The following is a 17611-nucleotide window of genomic DNA, read 5'->3' on the forward strand; positions in this document are numbered from 1 at the left end:
GTCATACAAAAAATTATTTTTTAAAACCAAGTAGAGATTGTAAAATAAGTGGAATGAAGGAAAAAAAAGACCTATAATCTTCTAAACTAAGGTCAGCATAAAATAACATGTAAATTTAAAACAAATAATTCAGGTCGATGGTCTAATTCTAGAAAAGTATTACACTTACCCAGAGTTTTACATGCAAACAAGGCCATGGCACTTTGCAGTCTGTCTGGTCTGAGAGCCTGTACCACAAGAACCTTAAAATAAAGTTCGGGATATTTTTAAATCATAAAGTTCCCACAATAGATTTTTTAACTAAACAATAATTTATGTTAATTAATTAAACAAATATTTACTAAAATATGTGAATACTTATAACTGTTACACAATATTTGCTATGCCTCAAACTGTCACAATAGGTATAATTGCAGATACATCTTTATAGCCAAAACATTACTAAAATCCATTTATTTCCTCAAACCTACCAACAAAAGAAAACATCATCATGTAATGGTCATAGAGTTAGCTACTTCTTTAGGATCTAATAAAGGGCCAAATGCCAGGTGAAAAAAGGGTATGTAGGTAACGTACTTCTGATGACAGCAGAACACAGTCCCAAAATCTTGCCTAAAATTTTCAAATCACTATTTTTATGCTTAATCATATATATGTTTTCAAATAAAGTTTTTCTTTTTTTTCTTTTTGTTTTTTAAAATAGAATTCACAAAAAAATATATACAAGGGACAGGACTACTTCCAGGAAATGGAAGGGTCACTCTGGAGCATCGGCCTCTACAGAGCTTTTCAATTCCAAGCCTTTTGCCTCCCCTAAAAGACTGGGTGGAACTTGTCAGTAGGTTTCATCATTCTATGTTGAAACAGAATGGGAAAAAAATCTCCTGTTCCTCACCATGAGATATTTTCCTCAGATAGAAACCGTCAAAATAAGTAAAGAACTTATACAATCTAGATCTTAATTTTCTTCTGTAAGATATTTTCTCTATTGCAAAATCCCTCTTGGGTCAAAGTCAGAAGGAATAATAAAAGCTACAGCAGGACACACCCCCTTACCTAGAAATTGTGCCAGTGATTTCACTGTTGGGATAAATAGCATTAGCAGACAGTCCTTCCCCACGTATGTCACACTAAGGTTATGTGACACCCAAGGCAGAGCTTTCATTTAAATGACTTCTGAACGACAAGAGGAACATTAAATAATTTTATGCATTTAGATAACTTACCTGCTGAAATAAGGAAACTTTCTTTGCAAGAATAGATGGAAACTCTTGCTCACACATTGAATTATGATAAAACGTACGCCACAGAGCAACATCTTCAAAGCAGAGGGTCTGAAAAAGACTGGGAAGAGCAATCTAAGAAATAAAAATAAGCATATATAGTGAGCTACAAGCCGACATAAATATATATGTATATGTATTACTAAAAAAAGGAAATGGAATCAATTATTAATAAGTATTTATCCTTTATTTTCTACTTTTTTGTTAGCTTATCTAATCATTTCTAGGTCAGAAATAGTATGGTAAACTTATTCAATCAAGAATTAAATAAAAAAAGGTATTTCAAAATAGTATTAAATCAATCCTTGTTAAATCTTCTCTCTGGTAAAAATATTTGTACCTATCTATCACCACCTTGTGGAGAAAAGAATGTTTTCATTAAAAACAAACGTATTTTTTTAATTGAGGCATAACTGACACATACAAGTGCAAATTTTAAGCACTGTCACAATTAAGCTCATTAAACTGTAAAAATATGCCAAATTTCATATCAATACCAAATCCTTAACAAAGCATGTTTGTATAAACCATATTCATTTCTGCTCCAATTTGTGAACATATTGTTGCCTTTGCCTCTAAATGTTCTAAATTTCTACTCAGCATTCAATATTCACCTTAAACAATATCATCTTTCGGAGGTTTTCCTCAACACACTTATTCCCTCTACCTCAAGCAGTAGTCTCTCTTCCAAACTTTTTTCCTAGAGCTACAAGATCAGAAATGTGAATGTATACAGAGGAAGAATTTTTTGAAAATGATACTGAATTTGGAAGATCTATATCTGCAGGACTTCATGTGAGATAAATATAAATCAAGTACTTATGGATGCTTTATCCAAATATCTATATTCTAAGTAATCCATTATATTGCCTAAATTTCATTATGTAATTGAACTAAAATTAAACTTATACAGCAGAAAATTAACTAAGTATATTTCAATTTTTTAAATAAATGATCTAATCCTATTATAATAACACTGAAAAATACTCTATTAACTTTATTGACAATTAGTATATAAGGCTCCACTGACACTAATTTATATGTGCTGCATGTTATATAATCATCATGTATCTGGCCAGAAATTTCAGATTGTCTACATACAGTTAGAAAGCCTTCTGGCTGTATGTTAGACACTGGGTTAAATTGCCAGGGGTATTGGTGTAGTATGGTGCCAACCACATCACAAGATAATTATTTGTTATTTACTCTGTATTGTGTTTGTTCAATGCATAATTTTTTTATATTACAAAGTATATATTTGTCATTCTTCCAGCACTATGCTGACTAGTAGTTGGCACTAAATAAATGATTAATAAAGAAAACAATCAGTGCTATGCTACAGAATTTATTTCTTTTTATCCAACAAATATTTACAAAATAAAGGCAGTAAAGAATAGTGGTAAAAATCCCAGACTCTGCAGCAAAAAGCCCAATTTCGAATCCTGACTCTGCTTTGTAAGTGACCATAAAAAAGTGACGATATCACTCTGTGCCTTAGCTTCCTCAGCTGTTAAATGGGAACAAAACGCCAGCAACCTCAAAATAGTTTTGAATATATTTAGTGAGATAATCCACTTTAAATTCTTCATAATGCCTTGAACATAGTCATCAGTAAAAGCTAGCTATTTTTATTGTTTTTGCTATGTGCTACTATACTATTATAACAGTTCAAAAGACAATCAGGGGAAGAAAAAGAGGAATGAAAACATGTATAGATTTCGAGAGAACTGTATTTGTCTTTTATTCCCCACAAAAACAACATTTTGGCCTGAGTAAAGAATATAGAACTGTTAAGAGTTAGGTTTCTGAACTGCTTTTTTCCCCCATACCCCCATCCTCACCACCTAATTAATACTAGAGGAAAAAAGAGAGAAAGAGAGATAGGGAGGGAAGAAAGAAAAGAGAGAAAGAAAGAAAACATTACATTTGAAAAACCTAGATATTGAAGTTATGGACTGTGTGTTAAAATGCCTAAACTGAAATCATAGCTGCAAAACAGCTCAGATATTTGATCTTGGGTCAATTATTTAACCTCTCTATACCTCAGTTTCCTTTTCCCTAAAACAAGCATAATTATTACCTCACATTAGGTTATTGTGTTAAGATAATGCATCTAAAGTATTTCACATGATGCTTAGTACATACTAGGTCCTCAAAAATATTTATGAAATTTAAAAGAAACCTTAGACTCCTTCATTCAACGACTCACTACTATTGACTCTCATTTCTCAATTATAAAAAGAGAGTTAATAATACCTGTCTCTTAGGGTTTTTGTGATAATTAAGATAATTTGTTTGAAAATGTTGGAAGGATAATAAAACACTAATGTATACTATAAAACTTTTCTGAATAGTAAAACTGCCTTTCCTAAATGTTTTACATATCTTTACTTAAACAGAAATGTGGAAAAAGCATCATTACAATTTTTAGGTGAATATTGTAAGATTTATCCTCAACTGTAACCTCTCAGTAAATCAACTGTTTAAACAATAATTATCTGTATCATATTGATATTATTAATCTTACCATTAGGAGTGCATGAGATAGTTCAGATGCCCTGCCCAATAATTCAAAAATCCCTTTGAATTCTATTTTTCCATTTTTTTACATTATAAAACTTTTAAAAAACATTTCCTACACTAGGTAATAAACTCCTAGAAAGTAGGAACCAAGACTTTTATATTATCTGTACTCTCCATCCTCAACCAGTATATTATAAATACTTAATAAATATTTCATCCCTATGGAATATATGAACAGTGCAAAATTTACCTTAGCCATATGTCATTAATTTGTCTACTCATAACCTTAATTTGTTCAACCAAAAAAAGAAACAATAATTGACCATACATCTGGTATATAGTAGACACTCACTGAATAAACAAAAGAATAAATGAATCAAGTATTACACTAAATGTTAGGAAAGTAAAGTTAAATAAGGCAAGAATTCTAATTTAAATTGACTTAACCTATTAGGAGAAGAGGCAGACATAATAAATCATTTTGTATCAGTATGGTAGGTGCTATGATATAGAAATGTTCAAGATATATCTTGATAGAAAAGATAGAATGGAAAAATCATGGAAAAAGTCAAATAGGAGGTAAAGCTTTGGGTAAGTTCTAAAAAATAGTTCTTTTACAGTAAAAACAGTCAAAAGGCATTCCAGATAGAGGGAATAATGGAAACGGGAAATACAAGAAACATTAAGGAGATGGACTGGAAGTAAAACTGAAGACTCAAGTAAGGAACAGATCATAGATCATCTTCTATATTATCAAAAAAAAAAAAAAAAAACCATGGACTTCACCCTGAATGATAAGAAAACATTAAAAAGTTTTAAATAGGGCACTACTATAAAGTAACTTTAAAACATAAAAGATAGAATAAAATGGAGAGGTCTGAGATGAGAAGCAGGGTCTACTTGATAAATCCAGTGGAATAACAACAGCCAAAACTAAGAAAGTGATTGCAAGCCTGGAGAAGATGTAAATATGAGATATTTAAAAGATGAGTAGAAGTGAAAGAGTATGACTTTGAACTCTTTTCAAGATAAGCATTAGACTACATCTCATTACCAATCCCGAATTATTGTACACATAAAGCTTCCACCTGTCATATGAGAGGATCTTTTATTTACTTACCTTTATATTCCCTGTGGTTATACAGCACAGAATAGAGTGCAATGTAGAGACTCAAGATGTATATGTTGAGTGAAAAATGTAATTAATAACTGACTAAAGAATTAGTCATAATAACTCTTTGATATCTTTTTACCCAGAGATTTTACATCATATTGACAGAAACATCAACACTGAGTATGAATAAGAAACATATAAAAAATATAAACATAAATAACTCAAATACGGAAAAAATTTAAATATCCCTCATGGTAGGAAAAAAAAGTACCTTTAATGTTGCTACTGCCCAGCTTCTTTCCTGATCTATCCAAGATGGAAGTTGATCACGAATTCTTTGTTGGGAGTCCTTTAATAAAAGCAATTATTATCTTTGGTATATTTGGTAAAATTCCAACTTACAAAAATTCAACAATTGACTAGCTAATTTTATGAGCAATACTTTTTTAAAAAGCTCATTCTATGTGTTATTTTTTTATTGAATTTTATAAGTCAATATTTTAAAATTCTATATTATATAATGCATAAACATTTCGACAAATACTGCATTCATTTTCACTGTGCTTAATCTTCTGTGAAACTTCAGAAAAAAAGTAATAAGAAACTGCCATAAAATAATATTATATTTAATTATATCTTGCATTTCAGACATAACCTAGGTTTTGCATTATAGTTGGGTATGTTCCTTTAAAGAATAATATTATCCATTACATGTCAAACAGAAAATTGTTAGACAAGAATCTAAATTTGAATAAAGTTATCGAAAGTTTTAAAAAGTAATTTTTAAACTTCAGTTACATAAGAAAAATTGTCTAGTTATAAGATTTGATTTTATTAGTGTTCTTGGAACAAAACATATATAATGAAAAAAGAAAGCATATTAATTTCTCAGTATTTAATTAAAATGTCTTTCAAAAAAATATGTCTTCAAGGACAAAAATACACATTTAGGTCCATTTTATAGAAGGGCAATAGAGACAAGGACTTATTCCTCTAATTAAAGTATAATTTCAATAATAATTTAAAAGTCCTCTGAAGTAAATTATATTTCATAAAGCCTAAGGCAGAACTATTTTCACTAAAAGTAGATTTTATTATTTTTACTTACAGCTTTCCGCAACATGTCTCCAACAACTACACCTGTAAACGTATCCCATTCCTATTGAATAAAAATATGAGGAACACAAAAAAACATAAAAATACTAACCAGTTAATAAAATTTTCTTAATATTTCTATAAGATGGCTCACAGTGCAGCTTTCTAATGCAGGTAAAAAAAAAAAAAAAAGAAAAACTCCTTTCACATCTTCCTATTTCTAGTACATTGTAAGTTCATTTACCAAGATAAAACATTAATGTGAAATCTACTAAGAATAATTTCATTAAAACAGAAACTACATTATGTATATATATGAGTCTCAACATCTAAAAATGTAAATGTTATGTGCATCAGTTAGCATCTGTCACTACCTATTAATTTGTTCTATTATATGCTATATCTCACTAAAAGATAAATAAGGTGCACTAAAAGTTTAAAAACTGTATATGTTGGGAAAAAATAGAAAAAAGCAATTGCATTAATCTACAGACTCAAAATTCATCAACTGTTATGAAATCCAGTACTCTAAGAAAATCTAAGTCTTCACCTTGAGTTCCCCCAATCAGATAATAATGGGCACTATCATACTACTTGTTACACACTGGTCAGTAAAAACATATTAAAATTTGAGAGCTATATATGAAAAAATTACCAAAGTAACATACTTCCTGCCTCCATCCACCCTTAGCACTCACTCTTCTTACTTAGTTATATAATCACAAATAAATAAAATATGAATGATTATTATACTATGTATCAGTCAAAGAAAAATGTTTTCCTTCCCCAATGATAATTTATTTATACTCCAGGAGGGAAATAATAGGTAATATTAAGTCTTATACAGTATGGACCATATTCATCATAGTGAAAAACATTACACAGGAAGAAGTTAAGGCATCAAAGTTAATAGTAGAAATAAAATGAGTCAAGTTAATAAATTCAGGAGAAACTATACAAGTCAGCCAGAACATGTGGAAGTAGAGAAAAACCAAAACAAACATAATAAGCATGTGGAATGGTCTGTGTTCTTTTAACTATTTAAATGAGGGGAACCCAGAACATAATTAAAATCTGATCACATAGTTAAATATTACTAGGTCAAAGTTGTTTTGTTCATATAACTACTCTCTCCCACCCTAACTAATGGATTCTCACTTTATGATAATGGCATAATAGTGAAAAAAAATCATAAATATGTTTTTTTAAATATTAGAAGCACACAAGAGACAGGTTAGTTAGCTGTAGCTTGAAGGAGGTTCTTTTCAAGTTTGAGAGGGTATAATATGGCAGCCCAGAAATGAAGTCAAACACAAAGATAAATTATACATTAAAAATTAACATAAGTCTGCAGCTCAAGGAAGCTTCTGAAAACTGCTTACTTTCTTGTTCACCTGCTGACTCTGAGCAAGTAAGTGAAGGTAATAAATAATGTAGCTGTATACCCATATTGTTTCATTTTTCATATTTATCAGTTCCATCGCTTAGCCCAGGAATATAGGAAGGCTGACTCTTCTGATGTCCTGAGTAAGTGGACTTGGATTCAAAAAAATCTAGGCAGTGTGGGTAAGTTACTTACATTTCTTTTCCTGCCTTACCATTACTTCAGAATACTGGGCCCACTCAGAGAGGAGTAGAACTGGAAATGAGCATCTTACACTAAATGTCTAACTTAGTAAAAAGTTAATAGTTTGATATATGATTTCTAGCCTAAGATAATTTCTAATCTAACCATAAATCTACCCATTAGCAAATTTCTATGTAACTCTAACATTTACTTCAACTTACATTTTCCTGAAAAAGTTCAGGATGCATGCCTCGAACAAAATGCAAAGCGAACATCAATTGATCAGCCTGAAAAAAATAACAGATGTTATCTTTCTTTTTCTAAATTTGTGTTTTATAAAAGTATATTCCTTAAATTTCCATTCACAAAATCTGTATTGTCTTCAAATTATCTACATTTATCAATATAAGAAATGACTATTCAGATAACACCTACATAAAACACTTCTAAGCTGGGGGTGGGGAAGATAGAGAAAGTGCTAAAATTTTTAGAGAAAGTGCTAAGAATTTATCATCATTTACATTTCATTAAAAATAAAAGATTTATTTAGCTACCTGAAATCCAATTCTGAGGTTTGACTTAGACATTACTAGCCAGATCAACTTAAAATAGTAATTAATAATTGTATTAGCGATCTCCAATTTGTCATTGTGATGTCTATAGGCTCTTGAATAATCTGTATATCCATAAGTCAATAAATTCCATCTCTAGAAATTATGCAAAGGGGTCATATATGTACTCCTAGATAAGAAATAAGGATATTCATTGCAAGATTGTTTATAGTGGAGGAAATTGTGACTGAAAGGAGAATATGTTTATATAAACATACATGGATATATATCCATAAAAATATTAAAAAGATGTCAAAATTTTATCAGTGATTTATTTTTGAGATTATAGGCTATGTCCTTATTTTTCTTAGGTTTTTATGTTTATTTTTAAAACTTTCTAAACTAAGCTTATATCATTTCTGTAAAAAAAAAACAGTAAATGTTTACTAACAAAAAATACTCGTCTACTGAAGCACCATCTTTCCTACCATATTCTTATTTAAACATTGTATTTAGCTTTCCCTATATTGTAAATAATATTTTATTTGTATCTAATAAGTACATATAATTATACAGAGATAAATATAAGGATATTAAGATACAACATACATTTAAAAAAAAAACCCTCCTCACTAGCAAGTGATCTCCCAACTTGCAAGAAAATCACCCCTCTGTAGGAAAGATCTAGTGTCTTGAATAATATACCTAAAAGAATTATCTTGTAAAAGTATATGTTGTGTATGCTTGTATATACACATAGCAAGTGCTCAATAAAATGACATGTTCACAACTATAGTGAGTCAATGAGTAAAAAAATCCTCAAAATATAAAAATTGGAAGCAGATGACCATCACGTAGGTGTGTAAAAAAAAAGTTACAACCAACTATCATGTGTATAAAATAGCTACCACATGATTTAAAATATTATAAAAAGCAAGGGATGTCATTTGAGGAGATGTGTAGTGCTCTTAGGTATTAGAAGTTTCAGAATTCAGGTTTGGGGTTGAATAGTGACTAGCTGAATAAGCCACTAAGATGCTTATTTTATAAATTAATGGACATTTAAAATGATTATAAAACTAGCCTTTATCTAAGGTAAAAAAATGATTAAGATAAATAAGATAATCAATGTATTACTTTGAAGGCTTTATAACTTAATAATATAGTTAATTCTTTATTGCAGATAAAGAATATATATATATACACACACACACAAATTCACACACAATATTATTATATTTATTTAGCCATTTATTTCTTTGAACTGAGGAAGATTAATGTGGTCTCTAGCTTTAATGGAGAGAAGGCAAGGCACTGCCACTCTATTATTTTCAGATTTTCTAACAGTCAGTGAGCTGTCAATTATTACTGAGGCCAAACTCTAAAATATTGGCAAAAAACAGCCACAAAGATGTAGTCAATCAATGGGTAATGGTTACCCTTCTCTTCATTTTTTGGTCACAGAAGACACCTGCCTTCAGGGGTAGGCATATAATCATAGTTGAGCCAATTACACGAGTTTGTACCACAAATGATAAAGGGATGCCATATGACCTAAGCAAGGCAAACCAGGAATTTCTATGTTTCCCAAACTAGAGATGGCAGAAGAAAGCTGTTTATAGCAGCTATCTGCTTGCCCAGTTGTACCAATGAATCCTTTCACCCATAAATTACAATAACACTATAAGAGAGAACAATAATAATTAGGAATAAACCTAAGAATATAACTTAATGAGAGAGAGAAAACATTCTTTCCAAATAAACTGAAGTAAAATTAAGAACAAATAGATCAAGTTTAAGGATTTTCTGATACTTATTTCAGAAAAAAAAAGAAAACACTATCAATATCCACAGTTGAGAAAATATTTTGTATCTCTAATACCTTTGATCTATGCTGCTCATCAGATTAGAAAATTTGGGTGCTTTAATTCAATGTCAATTTATCTCAGTATACTTAGGTTCCATTATAAAATAATTTAATATGAAGGAAATATATAATAAGAAAAATTTCAAATGATCATCTATGTAATTAACTAAGAAAAATCAGTAAGAGATGGTAAACTACTAGGTGGTATAAGTCAGCACACATTCCATGCCATCACAATAGTCTAGTAAATATTCAAAAACAGTGAAGTATTAGAACATAATTAATACAATGTGAGAGAATCTTAAAGTCATCTTTATAGTTGATATTAAGTTCACATTTCCAGATATAATGGTTTCATCCACATCCTATTAGCAAGAAGTCTTCAGTATCAAGCTAAATGGGTTTGAATTCCAGCTCCACCATTCATCTGAGAAACCTAGAGAAAGGTTACCAACTCTAAATCTTGGTTTCCTCCTTTACATAATAGCATTGTTGTAGAAATTAAATCACAATATATGCAAAGCACTTACACAGTGCCTGGAACATTGTAAGTCTTAAAGGGTGATGGATAACTATCCGCTTTATAGTAAACTGATAAACTACATAATATTGGAAAGAAAATTTATTTCAAAAATATTCCATGAACTCCACAATTCTCAAAGACGAAGAAGCAGTAGAAAGTATAATTGATTCATTCCTTTCTTTCTACTTTACAATATCCATTGCTTTCAAATATGTTTAAAGAAAAAGTATAAAGCAGATATGAAGAAAAATCTTGCTTTAATCTCAAAGAAGTTGATAGTATAGAACTTGAGTATTCTCACTTGTGCTTGAAGGTAAATCATATATTTTAACAAACAATTCTATGCACATTCAAATATTCTTACAGAAATCTAAAATGTTAGATATAATACTAAAAGTTTCAAAGTTTATCTAAACAGAAGAAAATAATCTAAATTATTAAAGTTCACTTTAATAGTTACAGGTTACAAAATTTTTGAACACCCAACACTTTTATAAGAGAACACATTTTGATAGGGAAAAAATGCCAGAATCCAAATTAAATGATTTGTAAAATCAATACAATCATGAGAAGCTGTTATTATTTGATTTTTAAAACATAATATTCACCTGAATTTTACTCAACCAGAAAATTCATTTGGAGAGAGAGGCAGGATTAGCTGCAGAGGCATAAACTTACAAGGAGTTTGCATTAAGAAACTTCTATTCATATTTCACCAGTCTTTCTATATGATTTCAGATCTCTCTATTAGATAATACTTCCATAAGGAAAGGAAAACAATAATATATGTTCTCCTAACCTTCTTTCCAACCCTTTTCCATATTCTCATACAATATAGTTGAAAACTAACATTCTGACACCTTCCATTATTTTCTATCTATTCCAAATGATAAACTGGGATGAAGAAATGATATGTAAAAAGGATTAATTTATACACAATTTTATTATAATCATCAACTTTGAAAAACTAAATATGCTACTTATCCTCTAATTGCCTAAAATACTTAGGTTACTGAAACACACTGTTCATCTCTTTAAAAAATAAAAAAATGACATAGCCAATTACCTAAACTGAAATTGCTAGACGGTTTTCTATGTTAGGTTTCTTTTATTAAAAGTCTAAATTTTAAGCCACAAGTCAATCATTTTTTATTCCAGATCAAGTTGCTTTCACTTCAATGTGTTGTGAATACTAATAACCCTAGCCTCTCTCTAGCTTAAGTCTATTGTTGCCATAATGCTATCACCAACACAACAGCAAAATCAACATGAGAGAAACGCTGGCAGACAGTTTAACATAATACTGATTGCTAAAACCCCAAAAAGCTTTCACTAAAATATGAAATTCATTCCATCCTAAGTAAGATTATACTGCTAAATCCTGAGAAATGTACCTGATTGCTTTACAATTAATATGTTTTCTGAATTTTTATTCACTGCTGAAACTCTATAGACTGCTGGATTCATATTAAATAAGTTTAATATCACAGATACAAAAATATGAATTTTATAAAAGACATTCCATTATCAATTAAAAACATGTTTTAAGATTTATAAACCACAACTCTTTTTTATTTTTCTTTAGTGTTTTTAGCTGCTCACAATAGAAAAGTATTACTTAAGACAGGCAATGAAAAATTCCAGTTGGGTACTAAAATGTTAAGGATATTAAGTCTAATAAGCTCCTTCCTTGTGCAACAAAATGGTGGCTTTAGCCTAATATAGATATACACACACACACATATATACATATATGTACACACACACATATATATATATATGGGTAACATCGGTTAGATATACGTACATATATATATATACACATGGGATTAAGTTATTTATTTTTGTTTTTTAGAATATTTTTCTAATATTCTACAGAAAATACATTATTTTTTTAAATTAAGTTTATTGGAGTAACATTGGTTAATACAATTATATAATTTCCAGGTGTACATTATTATTTCACATCAGTATATTCTATTGTGTTTACCACTCAAAGTCCAGTTTCATTCAGCTACCCCCTATTTGATCTTTTACCCACTCCACCCTCTTCCTACCCCGCTATATTTGACCCCCTTTACCATGCCTACATCCCTCCTCTTCCCCCACCCCCTACTATCTGGTAACCACTAGAATATAGCCCATGTCCATGAGTTTGTTTGTCCTGTCCATTTGTTGCTTTTAGGTTTATGACCCACATATTAGTGATACCATGTGATTTTCAACTTTTTCTGTCTGGATATTTTGCTTAGCATTATTATCGCAAGGTCCATCCATGTTGTCACAAATGGCAGTATTTCATCTCTTCTTATGGCTGAGTAATATTCCATTGTATATATGTACCGCAGCTTCTTTAGCCAATCATCTATCATAGGACATTTCGGTTGCTTCCATGTTCTAGCCACTATGAATAATGCTGCTATGAACATCGATGTGCAAATACCTTTTTAGATATGGGTTTTCAAGTCTTTGGGGTAAATACCCAGTAGAGGGATTGCTGGATCATATAGTAGATTAATTCTTAGTTTTTTTAGGAACCTCCATACTGTTTTCCATAGCAGCTGTACCAATTTGCAGTTCCACTAGCAGTATATGAAGGTTCCTTTTTCTCCACATCCTCTCCAGCATTTGTTATTACCTGTCTTGTTGATTATAGCTATTCTAACAGATGTGATATCTCATTATGGTTTTGATTTGCACTTCCCTAATAGCTAGCGATGTTGAGCATCTTTTCAAATATTTGTTGGCCATCTGTATGTCCTCTATGAACAAGTGTCTGTTCAGGTCTTCTGCCCATTTTTTGACTGGATCATTTTTTGTTGTTGTTATTGAGTCATATGAGTTCTTTGTATATTTTGGATATAAGGCCCTTATTGGAGGTGTTGCTTGTAAATATATTTTCCCATTCAAATGGTTGTCTCTTTACCTTGTTGACAGTTTCTCTTGCTGAGCAGAAACATTTTAGTTTGATGAAGTCCCATTCATTTATTTTAGCTTTTACTTCTCTTGCCTTTGAGATCAAATTCATCAAATCTTCTTGAAGTCCAAGGTCCTTGAGTTTAGTTCCTATGTTTTCTTCTATGCGTTTCATTGATTCTGGTTTTATATTCAGGTCCTTAATCTACTTTGAGTTAATGTTGGTGTGTGGTGATAGACAACAGTCTAGTTTCATTCTTTTGCAAGTGTCCTTCCAATTTTCCCAGCACCATTTATTGAAGAGGCTTTCCTTTCTTTTCTGTACATTTTTGGCTTTTTTGTTGAAAATTCTTTGCCCATATAAACATGGGTTTACTTCTGTACTCTCTATTCTGTTCCACTGGTCAGTGTGTCTGTTTTTCTGTCAATACCATTCTGTTTTGATTACTGTCACTTTGTAGTATAATTTGAAGTTAGGTAGAGTGATGCCTCCAGCCTCGTTCTTTTATCTCAGGATGGCTTTGGCAATTTGGGGTCTTTTGTGCTTCCATACAAATCTGATGATTTTTTGTCCTATTTCTTTAAAAAATGCCTATGAGATTGTGATTGGGATTGCACCGAATCTGTATAATGCTTTAATTAATAAGGTCATTTTAACTATGGTGATTCTTCCAATCCAAGAACACAGAATATCTTTCCAATTTCCTTGTATCTTCTTCAATTTATTTTAACAGGTTCTTATAGTTTTCATTATATAGGTCCTTCACATACTCTGTTAGATTTATTCCTAGGTATTTTATTATTTTTGTTGCAATTGCAAAAGAAATTATTTTTTCCACTTCTTTTTCTGACACTTCATTATTAGACTATAGGACACTATGGATTTTTGAACATTGAGTTTGTATCCAGAATCATTATTGTACTTACTTCTTGTTTCTAATAGTGTTCTTGCAGAGTCTTTAGGGTTTTCTATATAGAGAATCATGTCATCTGCAAATAGTGACAGTTTGAGTTCATTTTCTATTTGGATGCCTTTTATATCTTTCTTTTGTCTGATTGCACTCTCTAGGACCTCCAATGTTATATTGAATAACAGTGGTGATAGTGGACAGCCTTGCCTTGTTCAATATTTTTTTTAAAAGGTAAAGTAACTAAAAGAAGTAACTCTCACTATACTTCATTGATATCTTAACTATTTGGTACTGAATACTTATTATATCCTTCCCTAATTACGTTATAAAACACATGACATGAGGATTTAAATCTTAACACTAAATATATAGCATTACTAAAATGAAATAATATAAACTGGAATAAAGACACATAGTTTAGAAACAAGAAAATTCTAATAAGAAAAACTACAAACATTTTAGATTTAACTGGTGTCCACACATGTTGTTAATAAAGAATTATGAAAAATTTTTTTTAAAAAGAAAAACTACTAATTTTTTTAATACAAAGTTTGTTATCTTTTGACTTGAAACATTTTTCAAGAATAATATTTATTTATAACATTACTTTCAAAAAGGATTTGGGGGGACATCTGAAAATAACTGTAGTGCTATAGTATTTTCATTAATTCAGAACCTATTTTAGCATAGAGGTCTTTAAAAGAAAGCAAAAAAAGTATTGAACATATTATTATGAGAATGACCAAAATAAGACTTTGCAGCCTTAATATATGTACTAGAAAATAAAAAAATATTAGAGCTATATTTAAAAACTAACTATATAAATTAAATAATACAAAAATTAAAAATATTTATATAAATAAAATATAAAAATAATATATAAACAAAATATTAAAAATATAAAAACAATAAATACAATAAAGTAGACTTTTTCTATAAAGGTAAGCTTATTCTCTAAAATAGTAAAAAAAAAAGACAACTATGGCAAATAGGCAAAAATGGCACATAAGAAGGGAAGATAAAAATAAACAACTTTAATAAAAATTAAGAGATGAACTTAAAAAGTAAGATATTTATAAACTACAACTTGGTAAAAATTAAAAAATTGATAATAACCAGGGTTGATAATGATGCAAGGAAGGACACACCTTAAATACTCCATGGATACGAGTATAAACTGGTAAAGAATTTTAGAAGGCGATTCAATAATATTCAACACAATTTCAAATGTTTTGTACCCTTGGACCAGTAATTACACTTTCACTGAGAAATTTACTGAATAGAATTACTTACACATGTACATAAATATAAATATAGTGTACAGTGTTTTACCACAGTCATTCATAACAGCAAAATATATATATATATATGTAATCTAATATCCACCAATAAAGTAGTAGTTAGGTAAAGTAGCATATATCCATATTATGGAATACCACACAATCACTAAATATAAAAAGGTTAACATACTTATACTTATGGAAGATCTTGAGCTATTGCAACAAGAGATACAATAGAACAAAATATATCGTAAGGAAAAATTTTTAAAAACTATATCTATGTATTTATACATATGAATATATAGAGAAAGGAAATGGAATATAAGAAACATCAAATTTTGAACTAATTTACTCTAATGAAGAAGTAAGAGTTGGAGAAGGTGAAATGATTCTTTAAGGTTTTTTTCTATATAGCTCAATAAAGTTTGAGACTCAGAAAACATTTTTAACTTTCCTTTGTGAAATAGAATGCTTAATATATTACATGAGACAATGTATTATACAAAGGTTAGAGATATGAGACTATAACTGATGAAATTCTCCTGATATGTCACCCTTATATGCAGGGTCATAATATTTTAGTGACAAAATGAGCTTCGAGATCATTTGTTTTCAATTCCTCATTTTACACAAGCTAAAACTAAGGGCCAAAAAGGTAATTTTTAGAACAATAGTTAACTATAAGACCTTTAAAAGAAAAATATAAATCCACAGTTAGTAAAGAAGGAATTCTGCAGAAATTCTCAACTATAATTCTTTGCATTTCCAGTAATATTCCTTGTCGAAGTGCTGAAAGGTACTTTGAAGGATTTATTCTCTGTCTCGAAATCTTCAATAATATCGTTCTAATCATAAAAGTTACTTTTCCTCTCTAAAGAATATATTAACTATATCTTTTCCAATGCTTTCTAAGGAGCTTATATAATTGAATCATAATAACTCTATTTCCCACAGTTAATTATCTTTATAAAGCTCTTCTTCAACATATCTCAAGCTATACCCAAGGGACTGATATTTTTTAAAATTCCTAAATTAAAAGCCTATGTCTTCTATAATATTAAAAAATTTCTAAAGTATATTTCACTGTCTATTCCTCTGGGGCCCTTATAATATAAAGACTTCTATGACAAATTTCTCTCAATGCATAATCAAGCATTAGTAGTTTACTTCCTAATGGCAGGAATAGGAAACAACTTTGTCCCCAAACCAGGGGACATTTGGCAAAGTTCAGAGATATTTTCGATTGTAACAACTGGGGGAAAGGGAATGCTCCAGGCATCAGTTGGTAGAGGCCAGAGAAGCTGCTATATATCCTAAAATGCACAAAATATCCTAAAATGCCTCCCTCAATAATAATAATAATTGACCCAAAATGTCAATAGTGCTGAGGCTGAGAAACTCCAGCTAGAAAAGGACCTACATAATCCATTGTAGTTTCCTCCTTCAGTGGCTCCTGCAATGTTTAGAGCCAGGTCAGTTCACCCAGTGTTTGCTCTTTCTTCTTCACTTGTCACCTCTCGCCCTACCACATTCCAACATGCTACAAGATATTCTAGATAGTAATGAATATAATTCTGTGAAAATATCAGAAATGTCAACTTCGATGCCTTTTTAGTAGGTAAAGTTACATAATTTAACTGTCATAGTGTATTAAATCAAAGGTCAGATAGTATTTTTATATGTGAAAAACATAACATTTCTTACCTTAAAAAGACAGCGGCATATGTATTCATATACCATATGTTTTAATGAGCTGATAAGAGACTGGATTCGCTGTTCTGTATTTTCAGAATCCTGTAGATTACAATTTGAAAATTGAAAGGGAATTTATAAACATTTAAAAGACACCCATAGTTTAATCACATTTATAAATTGCTCTCCAGACACAGAGCTAATTCCAGAACAACTATCTTTGCCATCAAACTCAGAGGACTAAACAAATAAGTGCATTAAACTTGTCTAACACAATAAAAAAAAAAAA

At 30.1% G+C, this 17611-nt stretch overlaps 1 protein-coding gene across 3 annotated transcripts in view; it reads right to left on the minus strand.

The window, feature by feature from the left end:
* DYNC2H1 (dynein cytoplasmic 2 heavy chain 1) overlaps nt 1-17611 on the minus strand; it is a 253153-nt gene that overhangs the window by 113545 nt on the left and 121997 nt on the right. For all 3 annotated transcript variants that reach the window (XM_016163676.2, XM_016163673.2, XM_016163675.2), the window contains 6 exons: nt 17335-17424; nt 7804-7869; nt 6029-6079; nt 5192-5269; nt 1227-1358; nt 170-242 (listed from right to left, as the gene is read on the minus strand). In XM_016163676.2, the coding sequence (XP_016019162.2) occupies nt 170-242; nt 1227-1358; nt 5192-5269; nt 6029-6079; nt 7804-7869; nt 17335-17424 (490 nt within the window). The remainder of the gene's footprint in view (nt 1-169; nt 243-1226; nt 1359-5191; nt 5270-6028; nt 6080-7803; nt 7870-17334; nt 17425-17611) is intronic.

This window comes from Rousettus aegyptiacus, unplaced genomic scaffold (genome assembly GCF_014176215.1).
Source record: "Rousettus aegyptiacus isolate mRouAeg1 unplaced genomic scaffold, mRouAeg1.p scaffold_m13_p_5, whole genome shotgun sequence".
Lineage (NCBI taxonomy): Eukaryota > Metazoa > Chordata > Mammalia > Chiroptera > Pteropodidae > Rousettus > Rousettus aegyptiacus.